This window comes from Passer montanus, unplaced genomic scaffold, assembly GCF_014805655.1.
Source record: "Passer montanus isolate IOZ18808 unplaced genomic scaffold, ASM1480565v1 scaffold10, whole genome shotgun sequence".
Lineage (NCBI taxonomy): Eukaryota > Metazoa > Chordata > Aves > Passeriformes > Passeridae > Passer > Passer montanus.
In genome coordinates, this window is record NW_024356505.1 from 15,137,279 (window position 1) to 15,163,638 (window position 26,360).

A 26,360-nucleotide genomic window follows, 5' to 3' on the forward strand; every position below is an offset into this window, starting at 1 on the left:
AGGCAAATCAGGAGTCTTGACTTAAGCTTACCTGTACTTGGATCTTTGCCAATCTTTTAAAATCACCTTTCAAGAAATATCCCAAAAGTCTACAGAAGTGTCTCTGAGCTTTAGATACAGTATCTGACAGGAAACGATAATGTTATTTAATTACAAAATTAACTCTGAACGTTTTCGTGGGGAAAAACTAGAAAGTTTAGCTCTTTGAAAGTAGTATTCAAATTCAAAACTTGTGGGTGGAGTTGGGGTGTGAAGGTGCATAAATAGGCAGTAGGAACAGCGGCATTCACACTGAAACCAGGAACACCTTCGCATCCTGGCAGGCGTCTGGGAGAGTAAACAAGGTAAGGCACTGCACAGTCCCTGCCTCAGAAGGTACCCGGGGAGCTGTGAGCCCGAGCTAGCTGGGCATGGGGAACCTGATCAGCAGGCACGGTCCAGTGCATCAACACAGCTTGTTGTGAAGGAAAATGTCTAGAGAAAGATTGGCTTTGCAGGTTAAAAAAAAATACAGGAGAAGTGGGGTTATTTTGGAAAGCTTTTTAAAAGTGCACATTTTCTAACAGATGCAAAGTTTTTAAGGAGCAAGTTTGAGGTTTCTCTGTCTTTGCTTTCTGCACGCTGCTTCCACAACAGCCTAGGTCTTGTGCCTGGTCTTCAATTTCCTGGTTGTCCTTTACTTATTTATTTTATTATTTTTCTTTTTAAAGAAGCATTGCTTCTGCCATACAGCTCTAGCCAAAACAATTCTTGAAGCAACCCTGACAATCCAGAGTTTAACTGAACTTCATGCAATTTTCCTCCTTGCCAAGGAGGCTTTTCTTGGGGCAGAAATGCAGTCTGCTGCAAAAGTAGTATTTCATACCCATGAAAAAAGAACTCTTTGGATGTTTGAGCTCTATTGGACATCCCAATAGCAAAGAGCATTGTACCACTCGTAGAAACTCAGCTTATGTCTCCTCCTGCAGTTCCTACCTGGAAAAACACTTCTGTTTTCCTGGAGTTCAGTTTTCATTGTCTGAACTTTAAAAACAATCAGCCTGTTGGGATGGGGGTTGTTATGGAGGCTTGGTTTGGTTTTGGTTTGGTTTTAAGCAGCCTGTTGGGATGGGGGTTGTTATGGAGGCTTTGTTTGGTTTTGGTTTGGTTTTTTTTGTGGGTTTTTTTTTTTTGGGTTGGTTTTTTTTTTTTTTGGTTTATGAATCTTTTCAATGTTCTGTACTGCTTTTAGAACATCTTAAATTTTCTTTTTGTACCCATTATATTGTTTTTGGTTTGTTTTTTGGGCTTTTTTTTTGGGGGGGGGGGTTTTTTGGTTAATGAATCTTTTCAATGTTCTCTACTGCTTTTAGAATATCTTAAATTTTCTTTTTGTACCCGTTATATTAGTTCTAGTTTCTAGGAGGAAATGTAATGAGAAAACATAGGGTCATGTTGCTGAAATTATTTTCCCCTTCAGCTGAAATGCTGAGGAGCTTTCCACCAGACTTGTCTCATCTCCAAGGCCCAGCCTGGCTCAGGAAAAGCTCTCTGCTTTGTGCTGCTTCCACCCTCAAACTCCATCTCAGTTTTCACTGGGCCACAAGTCAACTCCTCCCAACTCCTTTTGTTATACGTTCTCCTGGGTTTAAAGATTAGGTGATATTTTTAAGGGAAAAAAAAAACAGGATTGGAAGTTTCAACAACACCATTAAGCTGTGTCTATGCTAATGTCCACTGTAAAACCTAGCTTAAACATTCTGGCTTCTCATTTGAGTCGCTCCCACAGCGAAAGAGGGGAAGAGCTGAGAGAAATTAACTTTTTGTCACCTGCAGCTGAGTTACACTGGGGTTTCAAGGTAGAACTGTGAACTTATTAGGACTTTTGGAATTACTGTCACTCTGTTCCTTCACTGAGCATATTCAATACATGTAAAAAGAAGAGAGGAAAATTAACAAACACAGACACGCACATCCTAAAAGGGCCACGGCCCAACCCTTCCTGAGCAAACCTGGCCCCGTGCCCCGAGGCCCCAGCCCGGAGTGCTCCTTGCAGCGCTGCCTCCCCGCTGCATGTCTGTGACCCGAGCCGCTCCTTCAGCCATGCCGCCCTCATCTGCGGCCTGCCCAGCGCCTGCAGCCCCGGTGACCCCCAGTGTCCCTCACCTCTTCCAGGAGCAGCCATGGAGAGGAGTTACGTGTCCGTGTTCCTGCTGCTCATTGTCATCTCCTGTGCTCTGGCAAAGGATGCAGGCAAGAAGGATTCAAAGGACACTACCACTAAGCCAAAACTGCCTCAGACACTCTCCAGAGGTAAAAAACAACCTGAAAAAAAATCTCCTCCATATGTTTTAAAAAGTGCAATCTTGTGAACATTTCAGCTGTTCTAAAAAAAATAATTTTCTTGCAACTCGTTCTGCAGACCTTTTCTAATGTTTCCCAGCACCCTCTCCTCCTTCACTCCTGATTTTGAGCCCTCTGGCAGGGGGTTTGTTCCAAGCCCCCCGGCAGAGGTGGGCAGGGGCAGGACCCTCACCCGGGGTCCCTGGCCCCTTGTAAGGCGCTGTCTGAGGGTGTGTGTGTCCCCTGTCCCTCGCAGGCTGGGGTGACCAGCTCATCTGGACACAGACCTACGAGGAGGCGCTTTTCCGGGCCAAGCACAGGTACCCACCTGCCCCGCTGCGCCTACCCTGAGCCCCCCGTGCCTCCCCCGCTCTAACGAGGGCTCTTCTTTTCCAGCCAGAAACCCCTGATGATTATCCACCACTTGGAAGACTGCCCACACAGCCAAGGTAATCTTTTTGCACTTGGGAAAAAAATAAATGTTGTTTTAAATTTTTGAAAAAACTCTGCTTAAAAAAATATAATCAGCCACTGCTCTGCTTAAACCTTTGTGAAGTGCTAGCTTGCACAAGCATGGGGAGCATTCTTCAAGTTACTGTACCACTAAGGTGTTTTCCAATGTGTAGAAATAAAATAGAAATAGTAACACTATTGCATGGTACAGAATGTATATGGAAATGAGCACAGGTCCGTAGAGTCTGACGTCTCACAATCTGAATTTGGTTCACAGCACAATCAGCCAAAATCAATAGCATGAAATAACAATTTGTCAGAAAGACCATATTCAGCTCTTGATGTCATCAGTGATTGAGACTGAATCCAGCCAGGGACTAAATCAATCCAGGCTGAAACTGAGCTCTTCCAGGATTTCTGGTAACTGGGACTGCTCTTTTCCCAGTGTCTTTGAATATATCTGAGGGCCCTGATTCCTGCAAGCCAGTCCATATGGCAAGATCTTTGCAATCATCCAAAGCACCAGTAACTGCAGAAGGGTCTTTATACAAGCATTTACACCCTTCCAAACATTTTAGTCAGAAGCCTTACATGCTGTATTATCAAGTGCCTTAAGATTTGGGGCCAGAAATCACAATAGTAGAACAGGAGGTTTGAAGGGTCAAATGCTCAAATTCAACCCTAAGCAGAGAATTTGAGAGCCAGCTGTACTCTCTGAAGGAAGGTGGGACATCTTGCACTATTGTAATTACTCTTTAATGCAGAATAAAAATGAATGGACCGCGTTCCAATGGAATTAACTGAAAATCTTTGCTGCAGTTGTAGACTGGAAATTCTCATTTAGTTTCATCAGTTTGTTTGAATTTCTTTTTGGACGACAATATATTCCAAGGAATCTTTTTCATTTTCTTTCCTATTTGTTTCTACCTTAGCCCTCAAGAAGGTCTTTGCTGAACACAAAGATATACAGAAACTGGCTGAAAAATTCATTCTCCTGAACCTTGTGGTAAGTTTCCTAATTACATTTAATTAAGTGAAAGCAACAAAGTTCTGCTTTTAAATATGGCTTCTCTAACTTGAGTTTAATAGCTAGGGTGGGCTAGGAAAATGGCCACTGCTGAAGTATAACAGATTTCATACTGTCTTTTTCATTTGTAGCTATCATAAACTCAAAATGTGAGGGAACATGAAGTTTAATAATAACATGAACTCTTAAAAATTTGCAATTCCAGCTGTTAATAAAACTGCATCCAGACAGTGTATCTCTTAAACTGCAAAATGTATTATTTGAGCTGTATTTCATAATACAAAGTACAGTGAAGGGAAAAATTATTTATGTAATATGCCCTCCTTGACTAGGAACCTCCTCTGTTTTCTTTAAGTATGAAACCACAGACAAGAACCTTGCACCTGATGGCCAGTACGTCCCTCGGGTTTTGTTCATAGGTGAGTACCTCAAGCATCAAAGCTGATCTCAGAACAGAGCCCCTGCTGCCCCATGCATCCCAAATCCTCAGGCTGGTTAACAGGAATGTATTTCATGGGAATTATAAAAGTTTGAGTTGGTTTTGTGGATCAAATATTGACTCAATACCACCCAGCTTCACAGGTCCAGCATTCCTCCCTCAATGGCTGATGCCACAGTCACTGGAATGGGTAGCTCATCCCATTCCTAATAAACCTGCAAACACAACACTTAAAACTGAAATGTCAGTGACTCTGTTAGAACAATCTCTTAGTCAGCAGAAGCAGACATTCTCACAGAAACGTTTAGGAAGCAAGCTGGAGTGCAAAAAGCTTTATTTCCTTTTATTTCCTTCTGCTGGAAGGTTAACCTCTACAAATTCTTTCACCCTTTTCCCCCCAGATCCTTCCCTGACTGTGAGAGCAGATATTACTGGAAGATACTCAAACCGTCTCTACGCATATGAGCCCTCTGACATTTCGTTGTGTAAGTAGAGTGTTCTGACACATTCTGGAAATATTCTGAAAGCAGCCGCATTTTTCATGTGACAAGGAATAATACCAGCTTTACAGATTCATGCAGTCAGTACTTGCTGAAAGACATTTAACCAGGATTAAAATTAAACAGGATGCTAGACTTAAACTCAGTGAGATGAAGAAAATGATGGCAGAGCCCTGGAGCTTTAAGCATCCATCTGTTTTTAAAGCAAGCATATGTCAGTAGGAACTTGCATAATTCAGCAGTGTTCACTGCAAGCAATGGTGAGAACTCACACACAAGTCCCAACAGACCAGGTCAGGAAACCTGGGAGCAGGGAGTCATTTGCTACAGCTATCCCTCACTGCTGCACAGCTCCAGTCTCTGCCTATGTGTTGGCATTAATGAATGTTCTCACCAGTAAAAATTAAACCCATGATGTTCACAAATTGCCTAGAAGAGCAAGTGCATCTGAATCCCTATAGCAATAGGCATGTGATTAAAAGCTGTAATAATAATGACATTTTCTCTGCAGCATTTTTGGTTACTGGCAGAGGAAGCTGCAGCAAAAATAACATGCATGAATATTTCATTTCTAGTGTACTCAAATATGCAGAAAGCGCTGAAGCTCCTGAAGACTGAACTGTAAGGGGAAGAAGAAAGCCCTTAAATATGATGAAGTCTTATCTTCCATCTCTTCTCCACACCTTGATACTGGTGAAGAGGCTATTTAGAGTGATATTAGTGATGTGTAGTGATGGTTTCTATACATAAACACTACAGTTTTACATTAGCACTTTTGTACTGGGAAGCATTTTTAAAAGCTGGAGGCTTTTATTTTAAGGCGTACAGAAGAATACTGTATGATTGAACTGTAAAAATGATTTTTTTAAAAATAAATTCATTTCAAGTGTTTACATACAAAACATTGCTGTGTTTTCATTTTTTTTTCCCTTATCTTCATCTACCATTATTAGAAATAGTAAAATCACCATGTTGCTTGAGCCCACAGCTTGCATTTTACATTCAAGCACTTTGGGAGGAAAAAGGCTGCTGTGGATCAATCCCAGCCAGCAGCCCAGCCCCACACAGCTACTTGCTCTCTCACTCCGCTCCAGTGAGATGGGAGAGAGAATCAGAAGATTAAAAGTGAGAAAACTCATGGGTTTAGATAAAAACAGTTTAATAGGTAAAGCAAAAGCTGTGTGCACAAACAGAGCAAAACACAGGATTAATTCAGTGGTTCCCACAGGCAGGCAGGTGTTCAGCCACCTCCAGGAGAGCAGGGCCCCACCGTTGTAATGGTGACTTGGGAAGACAAACATCATCACTCCAAATGTGGCCCCCTTCCTGCTTCTTCCCCCAGTTTGTATGGTAAGCATGGTGTATCCCCTTATTCAGCAGGAGTCAGCTGTCTCAGCTCTGTCCCATTTCTCCAGCAGCCCAGGTCTGCTTGCTTGGCAGGGCAGTGTGAGGGAGCAGCAAAGACCTCGACTCTGTGCCAGCAATCACAGAAAACAACCTTGTGTTATCATCACTGTGGTGGCTGCAAATCCAAATTCACCACACGAGCTGCTGTGAAGAGAATCAACTTTACTCAGCCAAACCCAGCAGAGGAAAGCAGCTTCTTATCTCCAGTTTCAGAAGCTAGCTAAGCTCTCTATTACTCAGCCTACTTTATCTCAAATTATTTTCTAGTAGCACCAGCCTATGTGGAGCTTTCATTACCAGTCCTTTCTTTACAGCTATGAGAGCAAGAAGTGAAAATCTTTCACAGGAAAGTACTTGAGGCTAGAGAACTGGATTGTTTGCATACAGAGCTTGTTTTTCTTTTGAACTGGCTGCATTCTGACGTGACTTAAGATATGACTGCTTCCCTTAAAATGTTCCTGCTTACATCAGATTTCAGTAAAGCCGTGAGATGATTAAGAAAGGGATACCACATCAACTATTGGCTGGTTTCATGATTGCTTATTTATAAGCCCAAAAGGGACAAGAGAAGTCAGAACTAAAATAAATGCTGATGATGAACACCATGAGAGTATACATTACATAAAGACTTACACAAAAAGGAGACTTTCCAGCCCCAAATATCTGTTATCCCTGAACTCAGCAGCACCATCAGTGAGAAACACTTTGGCCAGGACCATGCCTCCATTATTTTCTCAGCTCTTTGGCAATAACAGCATTCTTACTACTTCTATTACCATTACTGCCACAACTACAAGAGAAAAACGCTTGGGAAGGCAGGACAGGTAAGAGAAGCAAGGGTTTCAGCTCAAGGGAATCTCTCAGCAAAATCAGAAGGGAGGTACTTGCTAATAGGTCTTTGGCAAGCTGTGCGAACCCTGCCTACCACAAAATCTCAAAAGGTACTTGGAAAGGGTCCCAGACACGGAATTCAGCACTTCAATAAGATGCTACTTTCTATTGCAGCATCCAGAAGACAGAAGAAAGAGATGCGGTGCGGGGCAGAGTCTCTAGAATCACTTACCAGTCAGAAAAAATGTGGTCATTTAGCAGAGGGACAACACCAATGGAGGCTAGAGCAGCTGGTTATCAGAATCATCTTTACCTACTTAAGCCAAAGTACTCTTACTAGAGCTACGTGACATAAAACAAGGGCTGCCTGTGCCATCATGTTTTACAAAGCTGTTTTTATAACACTATGGAAGTAGCACCATTTTCTTAAGCAGAGGTACTGATGCTATCAGTATAATATCCAGTAAATGGATATGAGGCATAACTACAAGGGTTTCCTAATGTACATGCCTAGATGCAAATACACAAGTTAGTCCAGCCTGCAAGTATCAATAAATGCTTTTGAAACTGAAATTCTTATTTTTGCACTCAAGGCTATGCTTTTTTCATCTACTTTTAACCACAACCAAATCTGCAAGAATCTTAATAAATAAATGGTCAATTTAATCCTGCTCTTTTAATCCTTTCTTCTAAATACAGATTTTTTGGGGGGGCTTAAAGAGGCATAAAGCCAAGCTGAGATACCTAAAAAAGCCTCTTTCAATTTCTTTGGAAAATCTGGGAAATCAATGCTAAAATGCATATGATCGTTAGATAACCTGAAGTACACAGGATGGATATGGGGGTTTTAAGAATTCCACTAGCATTCATACAATCTTCTAATTAATTAGGTCTAAAACAATAATGCAAGTTAAGAACAATAACTCATTCCTATTCACTTGTCAGCTATAGCTTTTAAGGTATGTTTTTACAGATAACACTTCAAGTAATACAAGCCTTCCCTTTTGTAATAGTTACTTTCATGTGTAAGGTGGCAGATACTGTGCAGTTACTCAATATCTGGATTCACTTTCTCGCATAGATGGAGAAGAATTAGATTGCTTTATAGCCAATTGTTTTTATATTATAAAAATGCGTATGCATTTTGAAAGAAGACCTCTTTCTGTATTTTTCCAGAATAACCAACTTGAAGGAAGCATTTCAACAAACTAAAGCCAAAAGACATCGAATGTAAGCAGTAAGAATGCTCCAAGTTAAATAATTTCCATTACTTTGACACTGTGCTGCTGTAAATAGCTTCTAGAAAATCTAGTTACAATGAAGTCCAAATCTCAAGCAGTCAGGTGAAAAATAAAATGCATCTCTAGAAACAACAAAAAGTCTTTGAGTGGTGAAAACGTTTTTCAAGAAGAGAAAGCAATGAAGTTCAATGAGAAAACCCACCAAGAATAGGCATAAATAACTTTTTTTAATGCTCTAGTGTGGCATGTCAGAATAGTATGGCATTTCTTGGATACTCAAATGACTCAGACTTTCTCTGAGAGGCAACACTCTTCACCTTCCAAAAACAAAATCAGACTCATTGTTTTACTATCACCTTTCAAAATCAGGTTTGGAAAGAAAATCCACACTTCTGATTGGGAATTTCAAGGTTTGTGTGGCTGGATGGGTTTGTTTAACCACAATCTCAGAGAGACAATGTATTTTTAATACAATAGAAAAACTTTAATCATTCCATACAGTCCACTGATCTATCTTCTGACTACTAAAACAAAATCACATTATGAGACATGAGAGTTTTGGAAGTGGTAGTATTGTCAGTATTTTTGCATTGGTGCACATTTACACTTCAGTGTAATCTACCACATTTATGAAATGAGATCTACCCAAAACTAAGCACTACAAAAACAACCAGGAAAAAAATCAAAATTGAAGCAGCAATGTGGTATTATTTTAAGTTTCATTAACCCTCTCCATATGACAACTCCTTGGATTTATTACTGTAATGCAGAAAACACAGAGCCTGTGCAGACCAGGAAAATGAACTGTTCCTAAAGGCAGCTATGAGATCATCACTGTCCTCTTGACACATATTGGGAATGGCTGGAGAGAAACTGAGGGCAACAGAACAGCAACTGAGAGAAAAAAAGCACTCTGTACATTTTATTAGACTTCAGCAGGCCTGAAGGCTCTTAAGGTGTTTCAGCACATGAGTGGGCTGTTACCCTGGATCTCCAGGCCTGTGTTTGAGCCAGACACAGCTGCTGGGTAGGAACAGCAGCAGCTCCCAGAGCAGCCCCAGAAGAAAAGGTGCTGACCACGGATGATGAAAATTCAGCTACACCTGAAGCCTGGATCTCCAGGCCTGTGTTTGAGCCAGACACAGCTGCTGGGTAGGAACAGCAGCAGCTCCCAGAGCAGCCCCAGAAGAAGGTGCTGACCACAGATGCTGAAAATTCAGCTACACCTGAAAAGAAGCAGTTCTATAGCAAGTTCTTGACATCCCTCTACTTTCAGTTTCTGCTCTTCCCCTTCAAAACATCAAGATAATTCCTTCTTCAGAAGCACTCAGTTTGTGAAAGTCTGAAAGTGCTTTGATGGGCATGAGTTTCAACTTCCTTTTGCCTCCTCTGCAGGAGTAAGAAGAGATCTCTCTAGTAAAGGGCGACTGATTGTATGAGAATCTACTTCTGTCTGCCTCCAGATTTCCTTTCCACCTTGCTCAGGTGCTATATTCCTCAGCACTGGGCCTTAATATTCTTCCCCTTTTCGTCCTGTGGACTTGTCTTTCAGGCTACAGCAACTGCCTACCCTGCCAGCAGCAGCAACTGAGTGAAGAATGAATGAAGAGAAGGTGCAGTGCAGATCTGCAATTCAGTATGAATAAAACAAATATGACATTGTGCACCTTGGGTGTTCAGATGTCTGCTCTTTCAGCTGTGCACCACTTCTTTCACAGGCAGCAAGAGGGACCACGCTTCCCTTCAGCTCAGACAACACTTTCTACATGCATAATGTACCATTCTAACTTGAATTCTTTGTTTTCAGAAAACAAACTACTGGAAAGCAATTTTTGGTTGCTGTTTTTCTTTCCTTTTTTTTTTTTTTACATGTCATTCAATCTCTCATGAAATCAAGACTTATCTGGATGACACAGAAATATACACTGCTGAGTTATTACAACAATGACTTTACACCATCTAAAAAAAACCAGCTGTACAACAACTTTCCAGACATCAAGTTTCTTATATCAGAGATGACAGACATTGATTGTGCAAATACCAAACCTCATTCACTTGTCAAGGGAAAAAAGTTTCAAGTTAATCAGCTGCAGATTACATTCTCCTGGTTTTCTTCATTCATTGTTCTCATCATGACAATATTCATTAACATTGTTTTTATTCTCAACAAAATTCTAAAGCTACCAGAAAACCAAAACAAACAGGAAAGAGGAGGGTTGAAGACTACAGTAGTTATTAACATATACTTATGTGCACTATAGAAAATAACATCTCTAGCTTCTATTTTTACCTTAACAGGAAAGTGGGAGACAAAAAAGTTTACTAGAGTACATCCTAAAACCTAAGTAAATCATACCCAACCATCCACTGTAAATTTTTATCACTTTAATGAGAATTCATGTGAATTTTTGTAATCAATGAATACAGCAGAAAATACCTCTAGGGTTGTTTTTTTTTTTTACAGTAGATAACCCAGTAGTGCTATAAAACTCATTGTATAGAGTTTACCATAACAATTAACAAAGTCTTAACCAGCAGTTCTACTCTGCCCAGCTACTGAATGCACCCATCTACTTTAAGATAGAGATTCTTAGAAGAAAAACAGTAGAAATTAAATATGAAAACTACACATTTCTTACAGGGCTTGTGTTTTATTCTGAGTACATGTAGAATACTTATTATGGAGCAATACCAAACTATGGAGAATCAGTATTTTTAAGTAGAGGGTGCAGAGAGAAGATTTAGTCCTTTATAAACTCATCAAATAAATGCACTAGGGTTTGCACGGGGATCCTTTTGGTTCCTGTATCTGTAAGTCAGCCAGACTCCCAGAATCTGAAAATAAAAACCAAAGATATTAATAAGCAGAGGGTCTCCATCCCATCTTCTAGTTTTACAAAATTTGTTTTGAACACGAAATTATGACAAAGAATTTTCAGTTTAGGATACAAGTTTAGGATGTTTTACTGTTGCTAAAATTGTACAACCACACTCCATCCTAATTAGAAAAAAATGCATCCTCTCTGAGAAAAAATACAAGTTTAGGATGTTTTACTGTTGCTAAAATTGTACAACCACACTCCATCCCAATTAGAAAAAATGCACCCTCTCTCTCTGAGAAAAATCATATCCTATCAACAGAGAGAAAAATAAAACCCACAAAACTATGAACAACAAAAGCCAAATTCACAATGCAATAAAAAATTTCCCATTTTTATAAGGAAAGTTAAATTATTCTTCTCCCCAAATGATAAATACTCATAAAGCTGCTTTTAATGATAAAAAAATCCTTCAAATTGTTCCATTTTACCATTACCACTTAACTATACAGCTATTCTTGTGCATTTTCAAATCTTGTCATTCTCCCCAACTAACTTCTACCCTCCCAGCACCTTCACATTTTTAGCTGAGATGGCTGAGATCAGTGTGATTCTGTTTAGCTTGCTGTATTCTCTCTTCTTGCTGTCATATGTACAAACCTCCTCAAAACTGCACTTAAGCAGCAGGAAGAGCACTTTCACATGCTCTACTTTGGGATTAGAAAAGACCTACTCTGAGGATTTTTATACTCCAATCAATAAAGCAAGTTATGCATCATCATGGTACTAAAGAGCCAAAAGACCTTCTTAATTTTAACCTACTGTTTAAACTACACTTCACTCCTCGTGCAACTCTATATTTCCACTACAGGTGGCACCAAAAAAAATTCTCAAAGACCTTATGTGTGCTAGAGTGGGTAATAGATGGGAAGAAGAGGGAACAAGGTAAAGCAACAGCACTCTTTTAATACTGTTGGAGAATGGTTGGTACACTTGAACAGGTAAGTTTCTGAAATGCTTAAACTTTACAGCACCGCATTTTAATGCTGAGGTTTGTTGTCTAAATAGCAAAGTTGCAAGAAAAGCCTTCCTTCTGACAGACATAGATCTGTCAGCAAGGTCGTATCTTTGAAAAATTTGGCCTAATTATCTGATTCCCGAGACTGGATTGAGGTTTCCTGTAATAAACCCCATAAAATTGTGTTTCACAAAGCAAAGCTTCAAAAGTGGGGAAAAAAAGCACTCGATTTTCCAACCACCCACTCACCTCTGTGAAACTGAAGAAGAGTCCTATCCCTCCGACAAATCTCAGCACCATTCCAGAATATTCTTCCATTATTGGTGCACATGGTCTACAGTGCAGAGTTCGAAGACAATCCTGCAGCAGATACAGAGAATTGCTTTCCATTTGCTGATGACACTTTGTTATTTGAAAGCATCTAGTTTTGCCTAGAAGTGACTGCTACCCATGGACAAAACTACAGCAGTTTTAAAAGACTCCAAGAGCTCAAGTGTATATATAAATGACAGTGGAGTATAAACTTTGCAGGGTGCCCTGTAATTGTCTTTTCAGTAAGTTAAGAGCTTAGTATCCCTGTAACAGCTACATTACACATCTGTTAAAATGCTGCTTGATGTAACTATGGAAACATTTTTGAACAAACACAGTGTGAAAAAGTTATGGTTTTTCACACTTGAAGAACTTACAGCGGCACAGGTTTCATTCGGATAAAAAACTCTGAATCCACAACAATTCAGATTTCTCTCAATATCTGTTCTTGCGCTGTTGGTGTTACTCCATCCCACCTCTAGAAGTTCACTCTAGAAGCCAAAGCAAATACATATTACATTAAATAAACTGTTTTACACTGCAAGTCAATATACAAAACCCAGTTGATAACACCCTAACTAAAGCCTTCAAATCTGGATGCTTACAGGAGAATATAAGCAGGAGAATATAAATATATTAAAGAATGACTGGAGTGTCCAAAGAGGCTGTGTAGCTAACGAAAGAACAGCACCTAACAGCAGCACATTCATGGGTATAATTCCTTTCCTTCCTTTGTTTTTGCTAAACCCAACAAGATCACTAGTAAGGGGACAAGTGACTGATCTAGCTGGGACTGCCCAGGCTATACACAAAAAGCACCCTCCCATGCAAAAAGCACCTATTTAGTCACTGCGCCCTTACCCACTTCTTATGCAGTAAGAACTGGTCTCCATATCACATGGAAGACTCTTTTACTTTCACGTGTAACTAACTGCCTAATGTAGTTATGACCTCTCCAGCTTCACAAGAACAATTCAATGACTTTATCAAAGTTACACCACGATTACTGTATATTTCATCGGCTTATCGGAAATTGCTGAACATGAGATATAATAAAGATATCATGATGCTACACCTGTGATCATAAACCTAGAAAGGAAGCTTAAAAACAAATTAAATTTAGAAAAAAAAAAGTCATTTTAGGACCCAAACGTATTCCTTTCTAGCTACCAGAGCCAAGCATTGACCAAGGTCTACTCTTTAATAAACAGGATAATGCTGATTTTCTTAAAATATGCTCTCCTCATTTTATGGAGGACTACATACACATACATGTGCCTGTGTACATATATATTTATAGTGTTATGCTACAGATTAACTGAGAAGGCAGGAAAATTTTCTTACCTGCTGTTCCTCATTTAGTGCCAAACAGGCACAGGAGACAGAAAACTGGACAATAAAGACTAGCAGAAGAATAATCATGTACTGGAAACAATCAGTAGTTAAGGATATACTCTCAAATTCATTTTGCTTTTATAACATATGCACCTAATGGTACTATTTATTTCACTGGGTAACAGTAAGTCCTTTAAAACGAACTATGGAAGCAAATTCTGACTGGATGTGGAAAAGATCACCTAAACAATGTTCCCAAAACCCAATCACCATGTATTATCTCCTTTTGGCGACTACTATACATAGGTGGTATTTCCTTGTTAGGTTATTTCTTGCCTAGCAAGAAAACATGAGCAGAGAGGTCAATAAAAGGAGCTTTGAGAGCAAGATCTCCAGCCATTTTCTCCAGCTTTAGGGACTCAAGTAATTTCAATATATTTCGGTTAAATAAAGTAATAGAGAAAATATTTTTCTGGGTATTGTATATTCAGATTACTTTTTTCAGTGACAGAGTCCTGTAATTAATTAAAAAAATAATTTTAGTGTAGATTAAAAAATAAAAAATATAAGAGTTGCTCTTGGAACACAGCCCCACACACTTTTGGACTACTGCATCTGAAGATAGTATAAAACAAAAAGAATAAATTTTGATACTAAGGGTCATGTTTTGAAATTTGGGGAGTACTTTCAAAATTTGGCTGCTGTGTTCAGAGGCAGATACTTCACACAATTTAGCTGTTTGTAAAGTGGAGGTCAGTTCTTATTCACAGACCACAAAAGTTAAACATTAATAGTTCACCTACTTTAGCCCCTTGCAGGGCTGAGCACACAGTAAGAGGCACCTGTGACACAGTGAGCTACCATAAAAAGCTCTCAAAGAATTAAAACAGTCTTATTTTTAAAAAGAGATGTGAATACTTCTATCTTCAGAGCACAAACAATGGAGGGAAAAAAGGAAACTGAACTTAAGTTAAATGGGAAGGAAGTCTCATTTAGACTGCACTTGAGCAAAGTAAGATTGTGAATGTCTGTTCTGTTTCTGAAGCACCTCCCCCAGCAGCCTCAGCTGACATAGGAGGCTGTTTACACAGCTCGAACCACACTGCAATCAATGCAGTGCATCAGAAGGATACAAAGAACAGCAGTACTTGATGATGTTTCACTGCACCGATCAATCCAACTAAGGCAATAAAGAAGAGGAAGACTCCTACTGCGATTACCACTCCAACAACTCTGAAGCTAGAGATGAGGCCAAAGCCAATTCCCCATGCTGCAATTCCAATCAGCAGCAGGCTCACCAGCTGGAGGGAAGAGAAAACACAAAGTTAGACTGCATATTAAAACAGGCTCCCATACTCAGATAATTTTTTTACATTAAAGTTGTTTGTAAAAAGGTACAATTTTTCTTTGTGGTGTAAAGAGAAGAAACACAACCCTAAACAAACCAATCCACCACATCATTGTATAAGTAATTTCAGTTCCAGATGTTTTAAGGCATACATATTCTTCCTACTGTCAATGTGGAACTGCTACAACTCTACCTGTAAGTCAAGCCATGTTGTACTATCAGTGACTGACTAGAGACACTAAACTGTAGATCATAACATAACTAACAAATAAGCTAAAAATGATCAGCTTTAATCCAGAGTAGAGTAAGAACCAAAAGTTCGGATCTTTTGTTAAACTGTGGCAGTATATTTAAAGAAAATAGAATATACAGCCGCACAGCTCTCAATGTGTAAAAAAGAGCACTTTGCCAAAACTTACTGTAATCAGCTGTATTAATTAATTAAAGAAGTTTCTACATACTTGATAATGTAACACAACAGTTAACATGGTCACAAAAAATACAATTCAGATCTGAATTTCAAGGACTTTATACAGTAAAACAATAAAGGCATCCTGTCTCCTCTGCATATTTTTTCAAGAAAATAGCTGTACTATTAAGTGAATCCTATTTCGATACCCAAAACACTTACGCTGTTTCCTTCCTTTTAAACATGGTATTCAGGGAAGGCAGGCAGGAATCTATCCTAGTTACTTCACAGAGATTTGTTTATATGGGCAGGAAGCTCCAGCCTTTCCTGTTTCCACACCAGAAAAACACAACCCAAAGAAAAAAGGAATTCCAACATGAAAAGCTGCAGAGAAATCTGTAATGAAGTGCAGCAGGAGGGAAGCAGCAGACAAAGCCAATCCAGATGTCCAAGGCACAAGATGCCCAAGACTCCGGTTTGAAACAGACCCATGTGTAACATTGCTCATTACATTCTCTGTTAAATGACACTAGTTCAACATGCAAGTTTTAACTTTCCAAAACTCTGATCTCACAAAAAAAAATACTTGGCTTTAGAGCCATTTTAAAAAAAAATCCAAACCAACAATATAAAACAGTAAACACTTGGTTGAGTTCAACTACTTGGCTTTGTTTAACAACAGGTGTAGAGCAAGCACTTATACTTGCTCACCATTTCCATTCAAACAAGGCACATTCTCATGACACACATTTTACTGCTTACCCAGAGGCATGAAGAATTTAAAAAAAAAAAAAAGGTAATTTCCACCTTATCAATTTAGTATACTTACCCTACCTCTGGGAATTCTTGTTGGCATTAATGCCAAATACATCTGTATATTTTTTCCATTTAAGTACATTTTAGACGACTACCTATGTAATGCAGCTTTTGAAACATGGAAATCTCAGGTAACATCAAGAAAGCTAGTAAAACAACTAGGGATGCTCATCAAGATCTAAACACAGCAGGTGGATTTTTTTGTTGTGTTCACACAGGAATACATCTCAAAAAACTTTTTACCAAATGCCAGTAATCCACACAAGAAATTCAAGAGCCTGCAAGAACAAAAGCAGGATATTTGTCATACCTACACTTCTCTCTTAACGCAAAGATACAAAAAACAATATAAAATTCAAAGGAATTGTTCAGTACGAGCAGAGTTTAGGATGATTTCACAGTTGTCTTTGTTTCTCTTAAACAAAAAGCCTAAATTACCATTTATTTAAAACCAAAACAACAGGACAAGGTGTCATGAATCAAAATTACAGAGAGGACTGAAGAAAAAAAAAATAAAGTTAAACACCTTGGCTCTTACACAAATTTTCTGAATCCATGCTGCACAAGGCTATAAACTTCCCAATACCAGTACATTAAAAATTAGCCTGGCTAATCAGACAGTTTATTGCAAGACCTACCTTTTCTGATCTATGCCCACTCACTTTATTTTACCATCTCATTTCACTGAAAAGATTTATTTTTCCATGTAAGTACCAGAAGCAAGTAACTAAAGAAACCCCATAGCCCAATTTCCAATCAAGAAGTGCTGTCTGACATCCCATGCTCTGCATCAGCTTCTAAACATTGAACTCACACTTCCACTACATAGGTTTTTAAAAAAATCTCAGAAGCAATGACAAAGCTCAATTTATTTCACAAAGAAGAGCAGATGAAACTTTGTTCCTAATAGTTTCCACCAATACTTTTCTGTCTGAGGGCAAATCTTTCACCAATCTACCTCCAGGACACAAAGATATGTTCAGCTCTTCAAAGCTCAATTTATTTCACAAAGAAGAGCAGATGAAACTTTGTTCCTAATAGTTTCCACCAATACTTTTCTGTCTGAGGGCAAATCTTTCACCAATCTGCCTCCAGGACACAAAGATATGTGTTTGTTCAGCTCTTTGCTCATTTCTTAAGAGGTCCAAAAGCATTAAATGAAATTAGTTTGTTCTTAAAATCAAAACAAGAGACAAAATCTGTGCCTCTACAACCTCCTGAATAAACACAGTCTGTGAGATGCAGGGTACCAGTTGCTTCTTGATGCCATTACTGATCTCATCTTACATTAATCTGATGATACATGCAGAAAATTATCTGCATGACACCAGAACTGTCCTGACACCCTGGCATAAAAAGCTTTTCTGGTAGAAACAGCCACATTTTCAATCTCAAAAAGGTCTGGTTTTCAATCAAGTGGGGAAAAAAAAGCCTCTCTGGATTTTAAACCCATTATTGACCCATTCAATTTTTAGAGCTATCAATCTCATTTTCAAGTGTTACCTCCATAAAACCAAGGCTCTATTTTCTTTCATTGACAAAGTTAGGAACTGTCCAATTCCTTAAAACATCTGGAAATTCTGTGTGTTCACAGATCCATGCTACTGGGCTCTGGCTGACAAACTGTATGAAAATGCTGTATCCAGTCAGGCAGATCCATGATGTGGACCAAAATTATTACTGGCCACTCCTCTCTTGCCACTTTAAATTGTGGAAAATTGACAGTTTCAAAACTGAAATGGAGACTACAGATTTACTAATCACTCCAGAAACTGATTTAATATTAAGTTTCTGTCTCCTCCACATGTTTACCGAAAGATAAAATTATGATTATTCCTTCATATTCAGGTTTGGCACAGACTATCTGAATGAGAGGAATAACGTCCTCTATATAGTTTTTAATACCATAATACAAAAAACTGAAGTAAAAGCACCTGACTACAAAAAGGAAAAATAACTTAAGCTGTTTTGAGAAGAGTTTTTTTCAAGTCTGTAAAACAATGCAAGGCTCACACTGTTATGTACTGTTTAGCCACTAGAAATGACCACTCAACAGTGCTTATTCCAGTGTTTTGAGATGAAAGGATTTAAGACTGAATTATTTGTGAAACTTCATTTTAGCTATACAAATTTACTTACACGAGGCTAGCTTTGGTTAGTAAAAAAAGTAAAAGCACTTAAAATATTTACTTGATGTATTTACCAGAAACATCTGAAATCACAGTCCAGTTTTTAGTGATTAGGATTAATCCTATTTCCCACAGAAAGGCTGGAGAAATGGCCTGTTAGACTGAACAGCCACAGGCCAGACTGCTGAACTTGAAGAGCAGCAATTGATGGCTCAGCATCTTGCTGGCAGCAGGTAAGCACCACCACAAAGGCTGGAGCAAACATCACACAGTATCTTCATCACCAACCTGGATACAACACAAAATGAATTCTCAGAAAACATGTGGACAATACTAAACAAGGAGGAGTGGTTGACTCTCCAAAAAGAGATTTAACTCAGATATACCTTGATAAACTTGAGGAATAAGCCAACCTTAGGAACCTTGCAAAGTGAAAAATTGTGCTCCTGGGTGCTTCAGTGGAGCCTGGGATCAGACCAGTTGAACAACAGCCTTAATGAGAGAGATATGGAGATCAAATTGTTTGCCAGGCTGAATACAAGCCAGGAGTCAGCTCTCACTGCAAACAGGGAAACCAAGAGGAATGCAATCAAAGGAAACACAATGCTGGTGTGACTGAAGCTCAAATACCATGTTCTATTTAAAGTCCCCCAGGCAAAAAAGGAATTTGAGAACCTGGCAGGAGTCAGTAAAATGGCATGGAGCCTTCATAATGAGAGATCTGAGAAGAAGTGATGGAGCTGGGTTTGTTTAGGCTGCCTAGGGTAATCACATACCAACTAAAGCTGAAGGCACATCATACAAACATGGAAGCAAACTCTTCTGGCATCATAAGTCACAGCTCAGGAGCTTCAGACTGGACATTAAAAAACACACCTGCAAGGCGGTTTGGTGATGATTTTTGTTCTCAGGGGTGTCCAATGCTCTGCAGGCTAAGCCACAGACAGCAAGGTACTGTTACTCATAATCCTGATCAGGGGCCTGGACTGATGAGCCCCAAAAATGCCTTCCAACCAACACTGCCATACACCACAGTCAGCACTCTGACCACGCCACTTTCTCCACACCAAAAATTGAAGTTTTAACAGGTAGGTAACGTGGATTTAGCAATGACAAAGGACTATCTTCTCCACCAATTCAAACCCTAGCTATCTTACTTAAAGGCACACACACAAATATAGGCTTAGCATAATTCAATATATAAACTAGCAATTTTGAAATTAAGTAAATGTTTTACCAGAACAAACCTTTAGATAGCACAAATTCTAGGTGAAGATCAGTAGTTTCCCCTATGAGATAAGAGTATTTCTACTTTGGAGTAAAACAAATCGAAAAAAAAATTCAAGCATACTGTTAGTAGACAAAACATGACTCCAATGTCAGTATCTGTATAAGGAAAATTTTAGGGAAGATTTAAGTTCAAGATCGGTGGAAGAGATCAGACTCCAGCTTAGGCAACTTCCTTTTTTCAGTACACATACATACACACATTTGAACTTCAGATCCATTCCAAATATAAGTTTCCCTAACAAATCTCCAAATTTGCTCTCTTCTTTAATTCCAAGTTCTCCTGTGCACATAGCTGCTCATTTCCCTCCTTCCTGTACTGGAAAAAACATATTTCTTTCCACAAGTGCCCCTTCTGTACTTATGTGCAAGTTTATAGTCTGCATTACAAAAAAGAAACAGAGATACTGACAAACTATTTCTCTGTACAATGCCATGAGAACAATTCAAATGCTAAAACCACTTCCTCCTTCCTATAACAGCAAGCCACCAGCAAATCTGCTGTCTTGACTAACTGGCAACTTTTTGGTATTTCAACTAGCTTGGACTGCTGGCTAGGAAGGAAGTCATACGCAGAAGCTGCTATTCCCCCTGCTTCCTTACCACCTCAGTACTAACAGGAGTTGGTAAAAACTACATGTCAGAATTTAAATTTTACAAACCACTGACTCATTATTCCTAGGTAAAAAGATTATATAGCATTTATTCTCGTATCAGCAAGGGAAATATTTACAGAATAGCTGTCAAAGTGAATATGGAACAGGAACTAAAACCAGAGAGATTACACAAATGATGAAATACATCCTCCCTAATCTCTCTCCCCGCATATACTTTAAGGGTGCTTTAAAATTTAAATGTCAAATGGCTTATATACTTAAGCTAGAGGTTTCCACCACTCTCCCCTTCCACTTGGGCAACCATTTCTGCACAGCCACAGAGAATCTAGAAGACAATTCTGATTCCTGGCACTTAATTTAAAAACACCATATTAAAACAACAGGCAGTACATAGTGCTGTAACCACAACCTTTAGCAAGTTAAAATGAAGCTAAATTGGTTTCTATCACAGCTGTAAGCTACTCAACCTGTAAGCAACTTTATTTCCTTACAGTACTACTTCAGCTTTACTGAGAGCAAAGGAAAGCTCTGGGTACCTCCACAGGACTTCTAACAGAAAGCAAAATCTTCCACCTTTATAAGACTTACTTAAATGAAGAGCGATCAGTAGTCCGATTACTGAACAGCCTTCAGACAGGTAATGTGGAACAAGCAGTTTATGTGAAAGGCAGCATTCCTGGCTCCTATCACAAAAGCCTGTTTTTTTAGTTTCAGGCCTCGTAAAGAGTTATTCACTTTATTGGTCATGTAACAAACTATTTACACACTGAAATGTCAGTTACATTTAACCCCTGCTTCATACTCTCTGGTCTTTGGAAATGGAAGCTTTCTGCTGTGCAGCAGAAACAATTATATTCTAAAATGTTTACTTTTACTTGTGTTTTTGTTCATTGTTTTTTAAGAGGTTACAAAATGTTTTCACAAAGTCTGGTGAGCCCACAGACCCTTCTTCCACACATCATATCTCCTTTAACACAAAAAGAGAAGTACAAAACCCCACAACTAATGATGTAAGCTACAAGGCTTCTGCAGGACATTCAAAGGGGTTCTCAATAATTGTGCTGGTTTTAAAGTGCCCACCCGCACCACCAGAATGGCAGAAAAGACCAGCAGTATCAAAACACACCGTGTTCCATATCCTCCTCCTCGGTGCCCTGTCATTCTCCTCTTTCCCTAAGAACAGGCTGCCTTCTCAGCTCCACATGCCACTGCACACCCGGCACAAGACAATGAAAAACCAAAATCCTCTCCTGGCTGCTCTGTGGACCCAGCCCATGTCTCCATTCTGACCCACCACCACAAACCACACTCACATTAGCTATATACTGATACACATATATCAGTATAGCTGAGGGCCTTTCCAAGCCCTGGAAACATATCTTTAAATATCTATCTGCACTTCTGCTGTATTCTTGTGCGTTCTCAAGCGTGAGCATAGAATCCTTCCCAAAATGCCAGTGAAAACAAAAAGTCCATAAGACTGACAAAACCAACATTAGCTTCCTTGACCTGGGAGCTTCTGTATCAGTCTTATTTACATGTCAAGACTAGACAGCCCAGCTTATACTGCCATCTTCAAAATGTTCTTTAGAACAACAGAAATGGCTCCAAGGCAAACTGTCCCATTTGCTGAGCATCCAGGCGTGACAATGAGGGAGGATCAGCACAGAACAGGCTGGTGGTGGGGCAAACTCTTGATGTTGCTAACCTAAATGCTGACCAGAGCCTGTCAGACAGGGCAAGCAATGGATTTTTTATCTTATTTATCTTACAGCTGAAAACAAACATAGGACAGGCCAAAATGGACCTGCACTCAGAGACTGTGAAAGAATTTGTCACTTGAGGCAAGAACTGTGCTTCTCTAACTCCTGTCTGCTTGTATCTGGCTCTGTGTAGCCACTACGCCAGTCAGGAAATATCAGAGAACACAAAGACACATTCCCTTTCTCAATGGAAACCCAGATCTTCACTCTGCCTCTAACACTAAGTTTCCCCTATGCAGCAAAAAGATTAAGCAGACAGACTTGCATGGAAGTTGATCCTGATTCCTCTGCATCAGGAACTCTGAAAGTAAGACAAACATTATTATAAAATACCTTAGTAATTAAAAGCACTCTTAAAATCTTCAAGGCCAGGTTGGATGAGGCTTTGAGCAACCTGGTCTAGTGGTAGGTGTCTCTGTCCATGGCAAACGGGTTGGACTATCATGAGTTTGAAGGTCCCCTTCCAACCCAAATCATTCTATGATACCAAGCACACACTGTCCAAATCTGAGAACTTCTATACTTATCTTGGCTTGTTTCCATAATACAGAGAAACCAAGTTTGATAAAGAGGGCAGAAAGCCTAAACGCAACTTCAATAATTAAAGCACCCAGAGAACAAGAGACAGTGATAGGAAAAACAAAGCACAAGTCCAAAAACTCTTTCAAACACGGTGCTTTGAAAATGGATGCAAAAACCACTTAACAGGCAATCAAAAAATGAGGCTCAGAGAATGACATAATATAAAAAGTGAATTATTTTGGTACGGTACTTTCTAGTGTTACAAGTAAATGTGGATGCTTTTATCGAATATGCTTTGTGCTACTAAAAAAGACACAATTCTAATGGAAAAGGTACTGTATGTTTTAATTGAAATCAAATGGCTGCTCTAGGTGTAAGAAAACATAAAGGCTGCTCATCAAAATGTGAAATGTTTACATACTGCCAACAAACATTTCACGCTTCCTGCTGCAGCAATAATTAAGTAGCTGCTTGGGTGACAACACCAGCACACACCACCTAAATGAACTGCAAGTACTTTTTTATTTGAATATTTAATCTCACGGCTCACCTACCACTTCAACCTTTCACCACTAGTTAGGAACTTCCCTTTCCTCTCTGAAAATCAGATATGAACAAAGATATTGACTGTTTGCACTTCAACACAAACATTGAAGACTTCCTTGGAAGCATAAGTTTTAAGCTACAAACACATCCCTGAATTTGGATTAATTCTGTGGACAGGCACTTTAAACAGTTTGTATAGATTTGCCATTTGATGGGAAATGTAAATATGACTGACTAAATAAAAACTCAATAGGTCAGATACCCAAAATTAGTATTTTAAAGGTTCTTGTATTCAGTTCTTCCATATAAGGCTTTATTCTGACAATATACATCATCATGTACTCAGAGTCAATAATTACATCATCATGTACTCACTCTCAATTATTTTTTTCTACTCTTTCTCTACCCATAAGGAATCATACTGAAGTCAGCAAGCCTCAGTATAGATGCCAGAATTACTCACATAAAATAGACTGAAAAACAGAATCAAGGCCTAAGGACACTAACGTAGTCATGAGAAGAACCAAAAGTCATCAGCAAAGTAACATCTGAAAAGAAGATTAAGTGAGCAGTTCGGTTAGCGGGTTTCTCGTTTCTTGCCTTAAACCAGTAACTGATTTATTACTGACAGGACATATATTTTTCTTGGTGTACTACTACAAAAAATCAAAAAAGGTAGTACTACAAAAATTTAAAAATAAATTAAGCTCCAATATTTTATCTCAGAGTGTTTTAATGAAAGGCAGAATGTAAACTGAAACCTCCAATATACAGTTTTCAAGGTTAATTCATGTCATATAGACACATCCGTGCTGGCTACAAAAACATCCAAGAAGTGTCACCTGTCCCTTCTTAACACCACTACTCCCTTCTCACCATTTATTAGTGAATCAACATGATTTTAAAGAGACAATCATTAAGCATTGCTCTGATTTCCTGTTTTCTGTATTTTTTTTCCAGCTGGGAGGAAATAAGTCCATCATTCACTGTGCTGCTTCAACCCTTTATTTCAGGTTTCTGAATAACCAAGGAACAGAGAAGCCCACACATTTTACTAGATCAACTCTACCAGGCCAACTAAGCACTTTAAGTGTTATTTGTCCAATTATGTATGTAAAAGCATTAAGTCTTGTAACTTGTCTATAATTAATGAACAATACTAACAATAACAATTGGACATTCTTGTAACTATCATTTACAGACGTTATTCCTTCCCTTCAGCAGAAACAGATGTTTTGTATAGGTCAAGTGACAGAAGACAGAGTGACACCCACAAAGTAAAGTCTACTCAAGCAGACATCAGAGCAGAGATTAAGGTTGTAAATACACTGTACAGGTACCACAGACAGAACTACAGAAGTCCAAAAGTTCAACCCACCCTTGCTATGGCCAGATATGCCCAAAAGACCTACCAGACTCATGACACCTGGTTAATATATGGCTATATGACTGCAGAATTAATGATGGAGTCATTAGAAAAAAAAACCACCTGCTGTCCACATGACATTACAGTATTATTGGATGGATGGATGTAATATGACATTACATCCATCTGAGAATGATCCAGATTTCTCTCTTCTGTCACTCAAGGAATAATAGCAGTAATAACAAAAGAAGTCATGCATTCATTGAAAAGCAAAATTGGGATGGGATAATGCACCCATAACCCACTTTCTGGCACGGGAAAATCTCATGAAAAGTTGACCACAAAGATCTTCTGGGGACTCTCAACCTCAGCTATCTTATGACTCTAACTCAGCTACATCACTCTACATCCATTAAACTTACCTTGAACTACAGATCCCAAACACCTATCTGCTCCCCTCTGTTCTGGCTGGGGGTAGCCCAACAACACGAGGCATCACAGGGATCCAAGCCAGCTTTCACAGCGGGTAGGCTGGGCTGCCTGAGCATGCTCCAGACTTTTTCAGGGACATATTTCACTCCTCAAGCTCCTCCAAGGATGGAGGCCAAGTAATAGTGCAGCCTGTCTACATAAGGTTTCTCTTCTGCTCTTTGCTGAGGAAGGGGGGGTTTGGGTCACCTTGTACGCCCAAGAACATCAACCAATTCTGGCTTCAGCACAGGTGCTTCCACACCCCTTTCTGCTCCATCAGGTCCATCAGCTATGTTTGTTCTGATGAACAGTGCTAGACGCACTTGTTCTCACATCTTCCTTTCAGCCAAGATCAGGCAGTGCTTTTGGAAAAGCACAGATACAACAGCCCAAAAGCACTGGCTGACCCCAATTTCAGTCTGCTGAAAGTCACTCCCAAGCACAGCTGTTAAACTTGAAACATTAGAGGACATTCTACCTCTCCAGATGCGCCACGAGAGGAAGCCATTACACTTACTCCCGTTTCTTGTTATTTCTGAGCCCTTTAAAAACAGATAACGAGGAAAAAAATTCCTGTAGCTACACCACAGTTGGAGGCTTTTTCTCCTCTGTTAAAAACAAGCCCTCCAACATGCTGGAAGAGAATCAGGCACCTGCCTGGAACTCCCCAGCAAAGTCATTCATTTCAGTTTAACATCCTACTTTTTTTCCCCCTCCTCACGTATCTTCCCAGCATCCCAGGCAGCCCGGCTTGGTGACTGCCTGCTTTATCCCAGGAACACCGGGGGTGCCGGGGGCCTCGTCACCGACCGAGCTGCGCTCATTTGGGCGCTGATGCTTGGCTGAGGAATAACAAAACCAACCCTTCCCTGCTTCACGCCTGAATTGGTGCAGCGCCCTTCCCAGACGGAGGAAAAGGGCACCGGCGGGCCGGGCCCGGGGCCGCTCCTTGCAGGAGCCGAGCCAGCCGCCGCCCCGGGCGGGCAGCGCTCCCGGGCCTCCCTGGATTTTGATCCCGAGCAGCCACGTCCGCGCGGTGACAAAGCCCGGCCTAACCGCTGTCACCTCCTCACCCCTCCCACCCCATCCTCCCGAGACGGAAGCCGCGACAGCCAACGGCCGCAGCGCGGAGCCCCCCGAGCCCCGCGGCCACATCCCGCCGGGAGAAGCGCAGCGAGCCCCGCCGCGCCACCTCCCCTCCCTAGCCCAGCCCAGCCCAGCCCAGCCGAGCTGGCGGCGGGAGCAGCGGGACGAGGCAGAGCCCGCGGCGGTGGGCGGGCGGGCCGAGCGCGGCGGGCACGCACCGTGTAGAGCAGGTTGAGGGCGCACAGGCAGTTCTTGGAGCAGGCGAAGCCCCCGCACGCCATCGCTGCTCCGCCGCC

The 26,360-nt window shown here is 40.1% G+C and overlaps 2 protein-coding genes and 1 long non-coding RNA gene across 3 annotated transcripts in view; 1 reads left to right on the forward strand and 2 right to left on the reverse strand.

Moving 5' to 3' along the window:
- The first annotated feature begins 280 nt into the window (after positions 1-280).
- On the forward strand, positions 281-5,643 carry AGR2 (anterior gradient 2, protein disulphide isomerase family member). Its single transcript, XM_039709616.1, has 8 exons — positions 281-344; positions 2,155-2,292; positions 2,579-2,642; positions 2,719-2,771; positions 3,708-3,781; positions 4,158-4,221; positions 4,643-4,726; positions 5,317-5,643. The coding sequence occupies exons 2-8, from the start codon at positions 2,163-2,165 to the stop codon at positions 5,364-5,366; spliced, it is 519 nt and encodes a 172-aa protein (XP_039565550.1). The 5' UTR covers positions 281-344; positions 2,155-2,162; the 3' UTR covers positions 5,367-5,643.
- A 4,406-nt stretch (positions 5,644-10,049) lies between these two features.
- TSPAN13 (tetraspanin 13) overlaps positions 10,050-26,360 on the reverse strand; it is a 16,582-nt gene continuing 271 nt past the window's right edge. The window contains exons 2-7 of the mRNA XM_039709601.1: positions 26,283-26,360; positions 14,838-15,005; positions 13,714-13,794; positions 12,747-12,860; positions 12,307-12,417; positions 10,050-11,055 (exon numbers count right to left, since the gene is read on the reverse strand). Coding sequence (XP_039565535.1) covers positions 10,981-11,055; positions 12,307-12,417; positions 12,747-12,860; positions 13,714-13,794; positions 14,838-15,005; positions 26,283-26,345 — 612 coding nt within the window. The 5' untranslated portion in view covers positions 26,346-26,360 and the 3' untranslated portion in view covers positions 10,050-10,980. The remainder of the gene's footprint in view (positions 11,056-12,306; positions 12,418-12,746; positions 12,861-13,713; positions 13,795-14,837; positions 15,006-26,282) is intronic.
- LOC120502323 lies at positions 15,451-19,664 on the reverse strand. The gene is made up of 3 exons (XR_005627504.1): positions 18,793-19,664; positions 18,481-18,694; positions 15,451-16,555 (listed from the first exon to the last, which is right to left on the reverse strand). It is a non-coding gene; the product is annotated as an uncharacterized LOC120502323 (long non-coding RNA).

What these genes read in the sequence shown, in the direction of transcription:
- AGR2 (XM_039709616.1), top strand. Translation starts at nt 2,163, where the DNA reads ATGGAGAGGAGTTACGTGTCCGTGTTCCTGCTGCTCATTGTCATCTCC. An exon ending in CTTTTCCGGGCCAAGCACAG is followed by an intron (nt 2,643 to 2,718) that starts GTACCCACCTGC and finishes CTTCTTTTCCAG; the next exon opens with CCAGAAACCCCTGATGATTA. An exon ending in GCCCTCTGACATTTCGTTGT is followed by an intron (nt 4,727 to 5,316) that starts GTAAGTAGAGTG and finishes TTTCATTTCTAG; the next exon opens with TGTACTCAAATATGCAGAAA.